At 43.0% G+C, this 17239-nt stretch overlaps 2 protein-coding genes across 4 annotated transcripts in view; one reads left to right on the top strand and one right to left on the bottom strand.

The window, feature by feature from the left end:
• NDRG1 (N-myc downstream regulated 1) overlaps window positions 1-6249 on the top strand; it is a 26450-nt gene extending 20201 nt beyond the window's left edge. For both annotated transcript variants that reach the window (XM_017739049.1, XM_017739050.1), the window contains 4 exons: window positions 650-698; window positions 2237-2272; window positions 3636-3687; window positions 4421-6249. In XM_017739049.1, coding sequence (XP_017594538.1) covers window positions 650-698; window positions 2237-2272; window positions 3636-3687; window positions 4421-4656 — 373 coding nt within the window. In that variant the 3' untranslated portion in view covers window positions 4657-6249. The remainder of the gene's footprint in view (window positions 1-649; window positions 699-2236; window positions 2273-3635; window positions 3688-4420) is intronic.
• An 8936-nt stretch (window positions 6250-15185) lies between these two features.
• WISP1 (WNT1 inducible signaling pathway protein 1) overlaps window positions 15186-17239 on the bottom strand; it is a 35002-nt gene continuing 32948 nt past the window's right edge. Inside the window, exons 5-6 of one of the 2 annotated variants that reach the window (XM_017739063.1) lie at window positions 16422-16615; window positions 15186-15567 (exon numbers count right to left, since the gene is read on the bottom strand). In XM_017739063.1, the coding sequence (XP_017594552.1) occupies window positions 15268-15567; window positions 16422-16615 (494 nt within the window). In that variant the 3' untranslated portion in view covers window positions 15186-15267. The remainder of the gene's footprint in view (window positions 15568-16421; window positions 16616-17239) is intronic. The other variant, XM_008637490.2, reaches the window with a different exon arrangement.

The following is a 17239-nucleotide window of genomic DNA, read 5'->3' as shown; positions in this document are numbered from 1 at the left end:
CCAGCCTAGTGGCTCTCCTCTTCCAGCCAGCAGGAGAGCTGCCATTAATTCCATGCTGTTTTTCCCCCTCTGCTGTGCACCATTTATTTAATAGCTACCACGTTAGGAACAATCACCACAGCAGTTCCAGTGAACCGCAAATATTTTCCTTTAGAGAGGAATCTGCTGCTGGTATTTTAACTTGCTGTGTGGTGCTGGAGCTGTGCCCTGGGTCACTCTGGAAGTGAAGAACTTTTTTGACCATTATAACTTGCCCCAGATGACTGGATGACTTCAAATGTTGTGCCTTAATGGGCATGCCCGGTCTGCTGGCCCGTGGCCACATGGCTGCTCACCACTTGGGACGCTACCAGATGACCCCAAATCACAAGATAAACAACACTTGTTTCCACTGAAGTCCCAGAAACAGATGAAAAGTCTCCAATTCCCAACTATGGGCTTGTACATGGAAAAAATGCAGTTAAAAATGTGAGATGACCTACTTGGGTTTAAAGATATGTATTATGTATACATAGTCTTCACACAGAATCGTAAGACACTCAGTTTAGGCTGTGTTAGGCCAGAAAACAAGGTGTTAAATCTGTTTTCATGCAAGAGTTCATAATTAAAATCTTGTGTACAATGTCTTATGCTGCTATTCTTTTATATAGGTTGAATGCAACTCAAAGCTGGACCCAACAAGGACCACACTTCTGAAGGTAATAACAAAACCTGTGCTTTTTAAAGTAAACATTCTTCTCATGTAAAACCATTATATTGGTTTGGATTAGCTGAAAAAGCAGAACCAGGGTGATGTGTTGCAATACCAATAACACAGTGAGAATCCAATTCTGATGTGAAAAGAGAGCTCCTTCAGGCCGAGAGTATTTTAGTGGAATAAACAAGACTAGGGGCTTCTTGTCAGAGTTAACAGCAGGGAATTTCTCAGCTTCTCCATTTTAAAATAGTAAGGATGAGAGTTGAAATGTTCAGTATTTCACATACCCATAATGAATTTGACTAGAGCTGGCAAAGCTGATCTTGAGATATTTTGAAAGGTTTGAAAAAACTGTGACCAGAGTAGGAGTGCAAACAAGTTCATTCTGTTCCTGTGCTTTCCTCTCAGCAGAAGTGGCAGGTGAATTGACAGCTAATCTATCAGCCAGTTTGGTCATCCTGCCTTTTATGAGGGTACAGTCCAGGATATCTTAATGCTATTTTCCAAAAACAGTTGATAAAATGCACTTCCAAACAGCAGAACGTAATGCAAAGGCTGCGGCTGATATTTGGCATTCAGATAATGGGGGCAATCTTCAGCTTGTTACTGATGAAGTAATAGCATGCAAACAGTGAAACAAGTTTAGTCATGCTTTGCTGGGAACTTCTACTGCATCTCTTTATTGAACTGGCCAGTGAAAATTATAATAAAGATTTTAAATTTTTTTTTCTCTTAACATTGAGGAGTTACACTGCTGCCCTATAATGTGGTGTGGCAGACACCCTAAAAAAGTTATTGACATCATCTCAGACCTTTTATCAGTGGCCAGCCTTTGCTCAGTCCAGGGATATGGCTGATGCCAGATCCTGCTGCAGGCCTGTTTTGCTGCTAACTAATCCTAGACAGGATTTGGGGTTTCCTGTAATTTACAACTCTACTGTTTTCAGCCTGTAGTATTCCTTGGAACAGGACTGTTTTTGTTGGGTTGACTTTGAGGGGTGGAGTGGCAGGAAAAATGAAATGCTCCAAAAATATTTCATGCACTCAAGATAGCTTTTCTCATTTGGCTTTCCCTGCTTCCCTTGGCAAGTCAGGCTGGTGCTTGCCATCCGCGATCTGAGCAAATCGTTTTTCCCTCTCACCTCTGAGCTTTAGGTGTTTGTTTTCTCTACCCTGTTTGTCATCCAGGTCAATACAGAGTCATGTTATTGTAGTTCAGAGCTGACCTTGCAACCAGGACTAATAGGCTGGTTTCTAAGAAACTGGTAATTGCTGCCCAGCAAAAACCATTTGTAGCTCCAGCTGCTGCTTTGCCTGAGCGTCAGTCAAGACACTTTGTGGTTTTCTGGGGTGCAGTCACAGCATTCATAAACATTTAACAGCTTGCTTTGATATGTTCATCCACGTGTATGTTACTCACGCAACAAAAGGAAGTGTTTTCTCTGGCAGATAGCTAAAAAGGTCATTTCAATATATCTATCTAAGCATAAGTGAGTTCCTCTGGCATTGCACTAACTGGCTGTTCTCATCCCATTTCAGATGGCTGACTGTGGCGGGCTCCCCCAAGTTTCCCAGGTAGGATTTGGCTGGCGGAAATCCTACTAATCATGTTCTGCAGCGTGTCAGACTGCAACAAATGAGTGTTTTCCTGTAGAGTACTTGCTGTTCCCAAATGTCAGCCAAAAGGATGGTTATGATTTCATGAATAATGATGTCAGTTGGTCATCTGAGCTTTCTTTTTTCCTTTAAAGAGCAATGAAGTGCAAAACTAAGATTGGGAAGGGATATTATTTTCACTAATAAAGTCTTAACCAAGTAAAGACCTGAGGTGGGAATGCAGAGGTATTATTTTATGCCTATTTACTAAGATAATGTGAATTAAGGCTTGAGCCACTAGCATTTTAACAACATTCTTACTTGGAGTATTTATAGTATACATCAGGAAAGTGGGAGACAGGAAAATAACAGTGCTGTGTTCTTACATACACTGACTCAGCTTGACTCTGGATGAACTGGAGTTTCTAAAACACATTTAGGCATAAGTTCCAAGCTGCTAATAAAGGCTGGCAAAGTTAAAATTTACCTGCACTTTTGTGTTGCCTCACTAAAAGAGCTGACTTGTAAATCAGCTTTGGAATGTGATATAACATCTAAACAGATTTCTATGCAATATAATGTGGTGTTTGTGAACTTAAAGGAAAAGCTAAATTTGGAATTGCTTGCAGCTGAAGCCCCTGTACAGGTAGTGTATGCCCCAACAGTGGGAGCTGGGAAAAGGCTTTTTTAAAGCCACATGGTAGTATGTGCATTGCTTCTGTTATAGAGAGTCCATTCTTTGCAGTGGCTCAGAGAATTATGCAAAAAATATTTTCATGTGAAATAATTGAGACTGTAATTGAAACAGGGAGTGCCTCATTGCAAGAATGTCAGTTGTAGGCAGTTGTGCTTGTGTATTCCTGGTGAGCTTTCTTGCCCTATAAACCTAACTATCAGCCTGAATAGCTGAATTTGTTCTCTGCTGATTAGGAATTACTCAATTACTGGTCTTGTATGAACTGCCTTGTACATTTTGTGAGGCCAGTTGTTTTACTTTTGTTCCCTTCAACTGAAGTGAACAGAAGTAAAGCAACTTAGTTTTTTCTACAAGTTAGTTTTGTTCACTTTTGTTGCTTCAGTAACTGCACAAGTAACTAAAGTTTGAGCCAGGTTTAGACCAGTTCTCTTCTCTGGAAATGTCAGTCTCAAATGCGTGTAATCCAATTTGTAAAATAACGGGGTGAAGACTAGGGAGGGGAATGGTGGAATTTTCTCATAAAAGTTTTCATATAGTCAGTAGAACCCAGAAAATATTTAAGATGTCCCTGTTAAGATGGAATCTATAACATTGTGATATAACCTACTGAGCACTGCTTATGATAGCTCTCTCTCTCTTTTGCAGCCTGCCAAGCTTGCTGAAGCTTTCAAATACTTTGTTCAGGGAATGGGATACAGTAAGTATTGGTTTTATGGAATGGTTGATCTTGCTACCGAAGTTAATTGGGCATCTAAGTACCCAGAGAGTCTTTGATCCCAGGTGTGTCGCCCTTTCCCTTTTGGATATGCATTTTCCAGGGGGGGAAAAAAACAAATGCTGTATCTGGGCAAAGGGTTTTCAGATCAAGTGATGTTATTAGAGAGCTTTGTAAATGGCTTATACCCAAAAATACCTCTTTTACTTTATCTCAGTGTTTTTAAGGTGGATATCTGTAATAGTGTCCCCTCGTGGCATCACAGGATATGGTTCATCTACTGCACACAACATTTAAAACCTCATTGGCTCAGAGATTTCTTTGAGTTGTAACTGTTTGTTTTTCCCATATTTGCTTCTGACTGTTGCTGTTGTGTGGTTGCACTGTGAGCCTGGGTTGCCATCAAAGACTGAATATTGGAAAGTGATGGGAGGGCTGATGAGTCTCTTCTGTTTCCCTCTGGATTCTTGCAGCCACAGTAATGTTCCCTAAAGCTTCTTGAATCCCTCAGCCCTGGCCACTAATTTCGCTGTAATAATTTGGTCTCGTTAAGTACATGCCTGGAGCAGGGGAGGTACTTCTTCATGTGGAAGTACCCTGAAAAGTATCAATTCAACCCTGAAGGCTTCTCCAAGGGTGGTTAAGGCCAAGAGGAAGGCAAGGGCTTCCTTCCAAGCCTGTGAAGCAAGGTATTAATGAAAGACTCTTCTTCCAGTGCCCTCTGCTAGCATGACCAGGCTGATGAGGTCCCGCACCGCTTCTGGCTCCAGTGTAACCTCTTTGGAAGGACAGAGGAGCCGGTCTCACACTGGGGAGGGAACGAGGAGCCGATCCCACACTGGGGATGGTTCCAGGAACCGCTCCCACACAGACACACGGATCGAGCTGACGCCGAACTCGGCAAGCAATGCTGAACAATCAAGCCCCAAGTCCATGGAAGTGTCCTGTTAGATGGCTGTGGGAGGTTTTAACTGGTGGCAGTGTGAAAAAGTAATGGATGCCCCCTGCGTATCACAAAAACATAACTGGTATTAAACTCTAGCTATTCTGTAGGATGAACTCTATTCACCAGGGTCTGAGAGGGACCAAAGAAAAGAAGCATCTCATTTGCTCTATCATTATTCTTGTATCTCAGACAGCTGCTGCTATTGTGCCCTCCTTCAGTGGATGCCAAATTCTAAAGGATACTTGCCAAAAGCTGATGTGGTTGTAAACACTTCAGAGTCAAACTAGAATTGCTCAATACCCTCCTTTAAAATCAAAGCTGTTACAGGCCCCTTTATCTCTTATTCTCTTGAAGTAAACTGGCACAATTTGAGATGAGTTTCAGTGGGGGAGAAAAAAATAACTTCTAAGGATGACTTTAAGAAAAGGAAATGAAACAAATGTGTTATGGCCTAATGTTGAAGCTGGAGTTGAATTCATTGTATATAGCTTGACTTCAAATGATAGAAAAATTAATGTATTGTGCATTTATAGGCCTTCTAATTCATTAGTATTCAAGCCTGTTTTCCTATGTACAATAATATACTACTAAAATAGGCAATTTTAATGTGACTTTGAGATGAACTAAATCTTTAAGGTTTTTCATTTCACATTTTTGAGATTTAGTTCCAGTCTTCCTTTCCTTCCCCCCCCCCTCCTAGACCCTAAAACCTGCTTAGCCAAATGAGGACAGGATTTAAATTTGGTAAGCAAGGTAGGATTTCCTGTTTAGGAACTTGGGCCAAAGGGTTTACCAAACTGCAGAAGTTGGTGTAGCTGTAACAAGTTAGGGTAGCTGTATATGCCAGCTAAGCAGAAACAGCTTGATTTTTCCTTCAGAAAGCTTCTTAACTTTGCAGCTCAAGTTTTTTATGTCCAGCACAATTGTGATAAATTTGGAATTCTGTAAGCAGAGACAGATCCAGCTGTTCTTTGTCAGAAGAGATGAATAACTGTGGAATGGGCATGTAATTAGATACTGTACATTCAACTGCCACTAATTACTAGATTTGAAACTGATGAGATCTCACTGGTGCTGAAAAGCATATTCCACTAAGTAGTGGAGCATCAACACTGTATCTCTGGAATACAGTGTCTAATGACTGTGTAAATGTCATGATCTGCTGGTTCTGCATCTTTGCATTGCTTCCTGATACCTTGGGTTGCTTTCTTTGAAGCTGGTGGCTTGACATCTTTCTGCCGCTCAGAATGTCACAGTTGGGTGTTCTTAAGTTTGTCCTTCCATAGCTAGTGGGACAAGATTTCCCAAGCTCCAGTGCATAGCTGCTGAATTGCGGCCCTCACACAGAAAAAAAGCTCAAATGCCGAGCAGTTAAATAGCAAACGTTAATACTTTGGGATTGCTTGTTCAGAAGAACACCATCTAGGTTACTTTATATTGACTAACTTCAGCTCCTGTGTAGAATATCCATAACATTTTGTGGGAAGAACAGACAATTTCCAGAAAGAATAAAGCTATTGTGTAAAGTCTATCAAGAAAAGTTTCTTAATGAAGTATTTGTATTTATTTCAAAACAAATAAATTTGTAACTTTGCAAAGTCTGGTGTCTTCATCTTTTACCAGGAGTACAATAATCTTTTTCAGTCCAAATATATTCTTGCCATCCTTTTGTATCAATGAAATCTTTTTGGTTTTGCTCATATCTCTGTCATTCCCTACGTTTTTGCTCAGAACTTTCTCTCCTCCCCCACTTCTCACTCCAGTCTATTCTCAGAAAACACCACATACTTCAGCATTGTTGCTGGCTATTTTAGTACTAAAGGATATAGAAATATATCCTAGAAAAATATTGAGCCATGATACAGAGTACTATTTGCTGTTTGCTTTGTTTTTGTCTCCCTAGATAAAGTACTGTCTAGTGCACAGATCTGTGGTCTGACTTCCTCACTGGAGTTGGTGCAACACTCATTGCATCCTTTCTGATCCCAGTCTTATCTGTAAATCCACTGATGTGATGAGTTCCTCAGGAATATCTGGAGTTATTCAGGCCTCTTGACTGAAACTGCAGATACCACTTGGAGTTTCTAAAGCTGGTTCCTTTTGGAGGTGTTAGAAGAATGTAACTTCAGGAATGTAAAGATTAACCTAGTGCCTTCCTTAACATTCCCTGGTTTCAGTGACAGGTGCCTTGATGACTTTGCTGGGTCTATTTTGGGCTGCTCCTTCCTCCTGTATTTCAAAAAATCCTGTGATAGAATGATGCAAAAGCAAATATTTGTCATGTCTGAGCCAAGGCTCTGCTAGATGTGATGATTCAGCAGTCATGACTGGACTGATACCAGCAAAGGACTTGACAGCCAGTGCCAGTGAAAACAGGAGGAACCTGTGCCAGTTCATCTTACAAAAGAAGGGCAAAGTTATGTTCTTTGCTGAGCTTTTCTGGGAATGGCTAATCATTCCTTCCACAAGGACATCATGCTGTGCCTGTCAAGCCTAGGCAGTTTATTTTGGTTTAATGGGGAGGAATGTATCCAAGCCTTATTGCAGCACAAAGGGATCTGCAAGCACTTCTGAGCAGCAAGGAGTTGCTAGGACCACTATAAATGTCAGCTTTGCAACCAAAAGTGTTTATTTGGCAAAGAACACTGTGTTCCTGCACATAAAAGCTGGAGGGCAGTACAGAGGAGTGGTGTCTTCCCTTTTACAAGAAGTTATGACTCCTCTTTCCTTGCAGTCCTGGTCTCCTGGTGTCTTTAACTTGTGCTGTAAATGAAGAGATTAAAGTGGCTTGCAGATTTATTAGAAATTTTTATAAAAACCCAGGCCTTGCAAAAGCGGACTTCTGTGTTATTGTTGGAGACAGAATTAGCCTGGATATTGTAGTGTCATTAACCTGGAAAACATGAGCTGGGGTTTCACTTTTTTCCAAGTGTGAAGGGCCATCAGGGAGGAAGGAGCTACTGTGGCATAGAGGAAATTCTAACTGCATAACAGGAGCTTTCCAGAAAATAACCAGTTTGCCCCTCACAGTGCTTTTGGGGTTATAAAAGAAAACAGAATGGGCTCCCAGGACCCATGAGGCTTCCTGATTGCATTAGTTGTATCTCAGTGCCAAATCATCACTGCAGTGGTACCCTTCAAAACCCCTTAATACAAGGGATGTCATTGCTGAAATCCAAGTTATTTCCACCTCTGCCTGGCCCTTGGCATCTACTATATAAAAATCTGACTAATCTTCAAGATATCTTTCCCGCTCCCTTTCCTTGCAGAGGGGGTGTGGGAGAGGATGTGCCAATGCCATGTCGTGGCAGCAGGACTTTTGTGCTGAAGGATGCTGCTGCTTTCCTCTTTAAGAGTCTCTATTGACTAAACAGCTGGAAATTTTAACCTAGATATATTTTCGAGGTGTATGATTAATGTCATGTGTTGTGACTGATGGACTGAGCTGGAGTGGAAACTGTTTATAGCAAAGCTGCTTATTTTTTCTCTCCAGTGCTGGAATCCTTTCCCTGTGTGCTTTTGCATCTTGGGCAGAGGATCTGCTGCAATCCTCAGGGTCCCTGTAAGGGGGTCTGTTGCATCCATCAATACAACACATTGAGCAGTGCTGCTTGCGCTGCACATCGAGCTTGGCCCTCCCCCTTCCCACATATTGTCTGCTTTTTTTTCTTTGCACTATTTTGCACTATTTCACATTCACTGGAACAGAAAGCCTCTCCCAGTCTGTCTATATGAACAGCTGTTTTGATGTGTGGATTTAGCGTTTCCACTGAGCCAAATATAGACTTTTTGTTGGTAGCTGATCACTGCTCTGCCTAATGTTTAAATAACTGACAGAAAGGATGTCAGGGTATTTTAAGAGCTCCACCCTTCCCCCTCAGCCCTTTGTAACAGACAGACACAGCCTCTCAGTGTTTCTATCTATTGCTTCATTAAGGGCTCCATTCATTTTATAAACAATGCAGCTGCTGACCAGTGTTGGGGGGAAGAAAAAGGAAAAAAAGGCTTCTGATTGCAACTGCCAAACAGTTCAATGTCTGTTCTCTGCAACTCAGTGTGGGATCATTCACTTACCCAGCACTCCTAGGGGCTGGAGGAGAGTTGTTGTTTTGATGTCATTAAAGAGGCAGCCCCACATCCCATACACCCTACATATTTTTGGCACTGGTGACTGTGGGATGTGCATCAAACACTGGATGCAGACATCACTGGACATGTCCAAAAGAGCCCAAGGGTTGGGAAAGGGGTTAGGAGGCAGCTTTTCCTTTGCAAGCAGCAGCACCACAGTGAGCTGTGACCTGCAACAGAGCTGCAAAAAGTATCCTTGGGTGACCTGCCACTCTCTGCAATTGCTTATGGCTAGAGTGGATTATGGTATTGAGGTCAAGGTCAGTGCGTGGAGGGGGTTGGGGGAGGGCAGGGTTGTTTGCTGGGCAGCAGTACAGGAGAAGGGCTGGGGCAGCTCCTGGCAGAGCCTACATGAGCCAGGGCACCCAGAGAAGAGCAAGAGATGCCACCAGCCTGGGCTCTTCATCCCTTGGCTCTTTGTGTGTGTGTACCTCTGTGTGCAGGTCCCCACGAGGCCCAGCCCCCTACAGGCAGCATGCTGGGCAGGGAGGATGGGGCTGCTGAGCTGTGGGTCTGCCCCAGCTGTTGGGCCTGGCACTGGCTCAGGGAATAGCCGACCTGCTTGTAGGGTTTGGTGAGCCTGCCCCATGCAAAGGTGCCACCCAGCCCGTCACACAGCGGTGAGATGCACACTGTCAGACCCACACAGATCTCTCCAGCTAGGAAATTGTCATTTACTGAATGACTGCAATATGTTTTCATTTAGTTTAGTGACCAAATCAAAAAAAATCTGAGTTCTTTATCACCAGCTGCCAATGTTTAACATTGATCTGATCCTATGGTGATTCCCTCCCTGCTGCTCATGTGTGTTTGGGGCAGGGGAGTTCCTACAGAAGTAGAGCCTCACACAGGGTCATCACTTCATCTGGAAAGTGCAAAGTACTCAGGAGATGATGGGTTTCCCAGACTAGTGAAAGCAGCCAGGAAGCCCTTCGCACAAGATTGTGTGCTGGGCAGCTGCCACACAGGTCAGCAGAGGCTGCAGAGGCCAGATGGATCTTCTGGTACCTGTAGAGACAGCAGTGAAACATGGTACCTTTGTTGAAAGCTATTGCCAGAGGCACAGTTGACTGGAAAATGCTTAAAAATGTAGAGAACTGCCCTTCCTGGAAAAAAAAAGACACACTGAAGGAGAAGGCTGGGGAGAATGAGGAGAAGGCATTTTCTCATGACACACAAGCCCAACTGACCCATCTCAGACACTTTGAGTGGCCTCCTGTCGTGGACTAAGTTCCTGTCAAGGCAAGTAACATACGTCAGGCTGGAAGGCAAGCTCGATTTGTGGAAAAACACTACAGGCATTTTTTCCTAGAATTAAAAGGTAGAATCCTTACTGGAGTTAGCTCTGAGGATATGTAAACGAAGTGATATGAAACAATGACTCTTTAATTTAAATGCTTTTCTCCATGTCTTTAGTACCCTTGTTTGAACAATTTCAGTTCGTATGGCTGTTGCAAACAGGTTACTCTTGCAATTTCTCAAGACAGCTGGTAATGAAGACATGCTCAGGCAGTTTGAGTAACCCACTTCAATTTGCTCAAAGACTCTAGACCTCTGTCCGAAGTCCAGTAAGAGTGTTGCAGAAAAAAAATCCCAAATGTTGAGCCAGAAACAGACCAGCAAAGGAATGTGACTTGGGAAATAACTGGCTTTCCCAAGCTGCCAAAATATTCACAATGGAGGAAATGGTCTCAGACCACCAATTTTTTTACCACATTACTGGCTCTTTACTTTTAGGTGTCCTCTAGTTCACAGCTTTGTCACAGATTGCAAATGCACACTCAGACATTGGCCAGGCAAGGAGATTAGAAAAGTAAAAGAAATGTCAGTCACAGACATATTTCACCTTCATTTGCTTGCCTGAACTTCTAAATGAGGTGTGAGTCACCGATGCATTAACCATTTGCCACATATTTAAGATCTTTAAACCACAGCAGCAACGTGCCATCTTAAGAAACCTCACCATGATGCTTTATGAACAAGTAAAGTGTTATATAGCTGGAGTAATTCAGACTGACACTGCCAAACCAATCTGGTTTTCCCATTAATTTTTCATGTATTTCAGTAAATAAAGCTTACAGAAATAACTCTGTCGAAATGTTAAAACTGGAAGGTCACAATTTGAGAAGGTAAATGTATGGGTATGCGCCTCTAGATAGTGAGAACACTGTCTCTGTCAGTTTAATAAGCTGCTTGTTTCAAAATTCCTTCAAGAAAGCTGGGACAAAAAAATCCCAGGGTTTAATTTACAAGATGACACAGTCTTTCTGAATGTTGTAGTTTTCCTGGAATATTATATACGCACAGCACAGCCCTAGTGAACACATCAAAAATACGACAACTGCACTATACCCTGTGTCCAGTGGCATGCACACCAAAATGGTGTTTTAAATTCCAGCCAACACTCTGTGGAAAGGCATTTTAATAAGTTTCATGCCTACTTCTTTAGTGAGTAGATAATGTGCTTTCTGGGGCTCCCAGACAAGGTGGCTTGAGCTACTGTTCTGACTCTGGTGAAGCCTCCACAGAAGGCTAATGGCTATGGTCACTGGAGATAGCTGGAGTCTTGCTGCTCATGCCAACATGAGCAGACCTTCAAAATCCCACCCTTCATCCTTGACTCAGACTACAGGACCAACAGGATGATTGCCATGAGCTGGATGTGTGCCAAACTGTCTTGGTTTAAGCTGGATTGAAAAATTGTCACTCTCATCCTTTCTTTAACCTTTCACTTGACCATTGCGGCAGAGGGGTCTGATCCTGGTATCTCCTCAGTGCTATAATTGTTCTTCCTTAGATGGTGGCATTGCTTTCAGGTCCCAGCAGAGACCTAGGCCCATTGCACAAATGTACAATGAGCATCAGTTCCTGCTGGAGGAGTTTTCACTCTCAGCAGAGGCAAGAACAGTAGGGCCTTGTTGTTGTGGCTCTGAAGTCCTGAGGAAAAGGGAAGCAAAGGGCTGGATCCATGAATGAAAGCCTTTGGGGATCTAGGTCTAGGTCCTCTAGGAATTAAAACAGTAACCACAAAAGTACTTTTGTAAAGATACATGATTTGCCCAGGCACAGAGGGAGTCAGGAAACTGAATCTAAAGCTGATCTGTTGCCTTAGTCCTAGGGCTAATCTGCTTGTAAACATCCATTAAAACAAAGGATCTCAAATGCACCACAGAGTGCAGATCAAGTTAATGGGCTACAAGTGATGCTCTTCCCTGTTCAGAGCCAACCAGTTGCACAAGCAGAGCAGTAGAGCTAACAATGCTTGGTTTCCTATAGATTTGTGCCCAATGTCCCCACAGAACTCCTTTACAGCAGTGTAACAACCACTGTTCCCTGTCTGTGATTCCTTCAGCTCTGCCTCCTCCATGGCTACTTGTTTCTGGCTGGAAAATCTGCTTGAAACCCCCTTTATGCTGCTGCTGGGGTGGGTGGGCCACACTGCAGATGTGCTGGGTGCATTGAGTGCATGGAAGGTGTGCATGGGCTTGACGGGGACAATGTGTGGGCCTCTTCCCTGCCCTGCTCTTTGATTTCATTTTTTATTGCAGGAATTGCAATGCTTCTGAGATCTTTACACTTCTGCCTGCTTTGTTTGACATTTCCCACAAAGGGACTGCCTGACAGACAAACAAGTGAACAGTGTGGCTGCATACGCCTGGTTTCCTTAGGAAACCAGGCTAGAAACAGAAACATCTTGGGCACGTTGGGCAAGATCTGTGGTTTCCAGGCATCCACTTCACTAAAAACTGACACGCACTGGAGCTGCTGGTCATGCATTAGCTTTCAATAGCTTCTTTTATCTTGCAGTGAAAGCCATATGTTTCAGCCACTACAGCATTTGATTGCTGTGGTTACAGCATTAACTAATTGCAAAGCAAAGCAAGCCAATTGAGGGACACAGTTATTTATACATGATCTGGTCCTGTTTTCTTCCTTCCTTATGTGTACATGTAAGACGGAGAAAGACTGACTGTACATATAAACACATATTACACATGCTCTCCTTTTTATGCACCATAGGAACATATATATGTAAATATATACATTTATATATATATTCATGGGCATGTTTCTATATAGTTTTATATATAATATTATATACAACATTATATAGGTGCCTGCACATAATATTTTATAGGTGTGTATATATACACATATAAATGTGTATATATGTATTTGTTTCTATAGATGCACATACATATATGTCTATATATACACACATGCATATATATGGCATTTTAAGATGGACAAGAATTAGAACACAGGGTTCCAAGCCATATTTAGGGGACGTGATTGAGAAAGAGGTCCTAGTGTTGCTTCCCTATAGCATCTCAATACAAACCATTTTTCTTTTTGGAAAACATTGTCATCTTCTTGGCCAAGGCCTCTTTTTTTGTATGTTCACATGGAACTTTTTTACCAAGGGATGGAGTTTGAAATGTAACATTCTCAATCTTGCAAGTGCTGAGGTCTCATGTGACTGGAGGCAGATAAGTCAGATATGACCTCTGCTGTCACATCATCCAGGCCAAGGCAGTCATGAGGCTGAATCTTGCAAAATGCTGGCAGCCTCAGGTTCCTTACCAACAGAGAAACAAAGAGAAGAGGTGTTTTGCACCTGCATTGGAACATGCGGGCAGGGATCATCCTTCTTTTCTGCCACTGGAGATTTCATGGAAGTTTCAAAAAAGAAATAAAGCTTTAAATTCAGGAATGACCTAGCTCTATGAAAAATATTTGGGCCAAATCCTTACATACAAACTAAGATGCTGTTGGTGTTAAGAGCTTTTGAATATATAAAGCAGTTTTCCTAATTGTTTTTACAAAGGTATGGCATTATTTTCAGCCCACTCACAAGAACTTTAATTTATCATAGCCAGAAAAATTTATGTCTCCCAGAAACTAATCAAGCTTCTGCTGCGTTATCAAGATGAAGGCAGACAATTTGCCAGCTGAAAGTAAAGCAAAATTAGCAACTGCACCATCACAAGTTCAGCCTCCATGATCTCCAGATCATGTGTCACTCAGAAGTTTTACTGTGCCACCAGGGATTTTGGAAGGGGATACACAATTCTCCTGTTCATGCAGAAGCACTATTCTGCTCTCCCAAGTGAAGCAATAGCAAACATGTCATGGGGCATGGCTGCTGTACTAACAATTTATTGGAGAAAAAACTGGCTCCACCATCCTTCAGTGATGATAAATTTCTTACCTGGAAAGGTAATGACAGGGTTTTTTTCTTCACTTAGCTGACATTTGCATATGAAACCATTTCTGTAGAAAATGTTTGGATTGATATTCACTCTGAGTAGAAGCCCTGCTGGAATTAATGCACCAGAAGCTATGCCAAGGGTTGTCTTTCCTCCTGCATCCACACATTCTCAGAGCTGATGGGAAGCCTAACGCCAGTTTTCTCATTTAGCACATCTCCTTTCCCCTACCCCAGTCATGTAAAACAATGATTTGTGTTACTGGCAAGGTGGCAGTGGGAAGAGGGACCAGTGTGCTGGTAACACCATGGGGAGCAGGAGGCAGTGGTAGGCCCTGGACACAGACCACACAACTTCTATCTGATTAAGTCGGTGCATGAGGTCTTGTCCTTCATCTCTTATCTGGCTCTCCACATTTCATCTGCAGAGATAGCCTATACATCACCTGTGGATTAGATTTTCACTCTGGGGTGGCTGTTAGATGACCTATCCTGAAAATATGATTTTCACTCTGGGGCACCTGTTTTGGATTCAGTCAGGCTGTTCAAGATCAGAGCAGGCAGAGAATTGTGAAAATGTTCCTGGCACAAGATACTTTAAGAGACTGAGGTGAGTCCAAGGAGACCAGGACACAGAAGTTCTTGGACCCAGCCTGTAGTAGTGAGAGACAGGCTCATCACACAGAGATTTCAGGAGAAACGTTCTTCTCCCTAGGCTTTTGCCATAAAATTCACCATGGAGTAGGATCTGACTGAGAATAATAGAGAGGTGATTCTAGGACTGATCTCAGTGTGACAGATGCTAGACCTTAGTTGCAAGGGTCAGACCATCAAATTCTGGTGTCTAGTGTTGAATATAAAACATATATATCAGTCTTCCAGCTTAGACAACCACATTCAAGCAATGACAATATGGATGTCTGAATCTTATGTTTAAGCTAATGACAGCCATACTTTTGTTGTCATATTAGTGTACTGTTCCTTCCTATGGGCAATTAAACTGCTGGCCTAGTAAATGACAGTGCCAACAGAACTGTCATTTAAGTCTCAGTGTCTGTACATAAAGGAATTTCTGGCTGCTGGTAATGGATGAAGACCTATTAGAATAAAAAATCCCATTTGTTTAAGGCATCTCCAAAAACCGTGGCAAAACAAAGAGATTTAACATCCTAACTCAGGAAAATAACAAATTTTACATTTGCAGTGGATGAAGATTCTCCTTTTATTTTAAAACCTCTGTAAAATCAGAGCATCAGGTCAATTCCATCATTCAGCCAATTTAATTAGCGATTTCAGAGTAATCATGGTAATGAGCCAAGTCGGCAAAGATGTCATTGGGGTTCCTGCAGTTCAGGTTGCAAAAACAAGCATTGATCCACATGATTTTCCAGGAAAACTCAATTCCATCTGGGCACTGAAACCTCACTTCAATAGTCTTGGACTTGTAGGGTGTGCAGCATCTGTTGTCTGTGCAGACACCGCAGTATTTGGGCCTGTATGGGCTCTTGCTCACACATCCAGAGATGGTGTAGTTCATGGGTTCATTGGCCCTGTAGACAGCCAAGCACTTCTTCCCAGGCTAAATAAGAGAAGAAAATAAAAACAAAGAGATTAATATTCAGTGCTGACACAGGTAGGACATAAAACTCACCTTGCTCTCTACAACTACCTGAAAGGAGGTTGTGGCAAGATGGGAGAGATCAGGGGGGACAGGGGATTCAGCCTCTTCTAGCAGGTTACTAGTGACAGGAAAAAGGGAAATGGCCACAAATTGCACTGTGAGAGGTTCAGATTGGGTACGAGGAAAAGTCTCTTCACTGAAAGAGAGGTTAAGCATTTGAACAGGCTGCCCAGGGAAGTGATGGAGTCACTATATCTGGAAGTATTCAAAAAACAAATAGACGTTGCACTTTGCAATGTGGTTTATTGGGCATGGTGGCATTCAATCGAAGGTTGGACTTACTGATCTTGGACATCCTTTCCAACTTTAATGATTCTATTATTCTATTCTATGATTCCTATGTTTAAAGGGATTTGTAAGTGTTAGAAAGACTTTTACAGCCCTGACCTAGGGCGTGTGAAAGACTTACACATTTAGACATATGGACCCAAAAGCTGCAAGTAGGATACTTGCATAATAGAGTTCATAGCTGTGACCAGACGTGCAGCACTGCTTTTCTGCCAGCTGAGTACAGGGCTGTCTGAGCCAGCCTCGAGCACAGCAGGCTTGGCTTGGCTTTCCTTGCAAGGACCTTTTGGCTGAAGTTAAAACTCTCAGGGAAAGGTTTTCATACCAGCACAGGCAGGATAAATTTTGGAACTCTGCAGCACAGTAAGTCCGTGTAGAAGTGCAGCCTCATGAGGCCTGAATGCTGCCAAAGAAAGGCTGACTCAGTGTCCAGCTGAAGTGGTGCACACAGAAGTAGTCCCCACCTTGATGTGCTGGGTTATATCCACCTCGCAGGGCCTCATGTTGCACAGGCGGCTTTCCTTCAGGAGCCGGCACTGGTCGTTGTCATTGGAAATCCTGGTGGAGATGCCCAGCCCACAGGTCTTTGAGCAGGGACTCCAGGGTGAGGTGTGCACGATGCAGTTCTTCTGCCAGGCTTCATCCTCTCCCTCGTATGCTGCAGAGACAGATTAACCCCACATTATTTAGCCCAGGCAGCTTTACATATTAAACACCCTCTTCCCAGCTCATTGCACATTCAGGCCACTAACCCAAATAATTAAACCACAGCGAAGTGGCTCAGCATTCCTGTGAACCCCCTCATCCCACCCCCTTTGTTCTGACCTACTTGTGCCAGACTCTCCAGCACTGTGAGCGCTCGGGGCCAGGGCTCGTTCCTTTACTCCCCCTCACAGCCTCGCACAAGGGGGTCCTTGTCTGGGACCCCCAGGTGCTGCCACAATATAAACAATTACAGAAGCCTGAGCCAGCGGGTGGAGATCTGATCTCACCATGAAGGTTTATTTCTGAGCTCATTCAATTGGTTCCCTGTAGCAGAAAGTGGTCAACAGTCTCTGCTGGATGGCAGAGGGCTTGGGAAGCAGCCACAGCCTTTCACTGGGAGGAAGAACAGCTTCAATAGCTCTCAGAGAGCTCAGCAGCCATTTGAAGAGAGGGTGGGCTCTGTTTTGAAAGCAGCCAACAACCCCAGTTCAGGTTCTGTCCCAGCCTCAGCCAAAGTCCCCACTGCTTTACAGCTCACAGGACAGTCCACAGGCAAAACTCTGGTAGAAACTGCTGC

This window comes from Corvus brachyrhynchos, unplaced genomic scaffold (assembly GCF_000691975.1).
Source record: "Corvus brachyrhynchos isolate BGI_N302 unplaced genomic scaffold, ASM69197v1 scaffold187, whole genome shotgun sequence".
NCBI classification, from domain to species: Eukaryota; Metazoa; Chordata; class Aves; order Passeriformes; family Corvidae; genus Corvus; species Corvus brachyrhynchos.
Note: the sequence above shows the minus strand (reverse complement) of the source record. Positions and strands in the feature narration are given on the sequence as shown.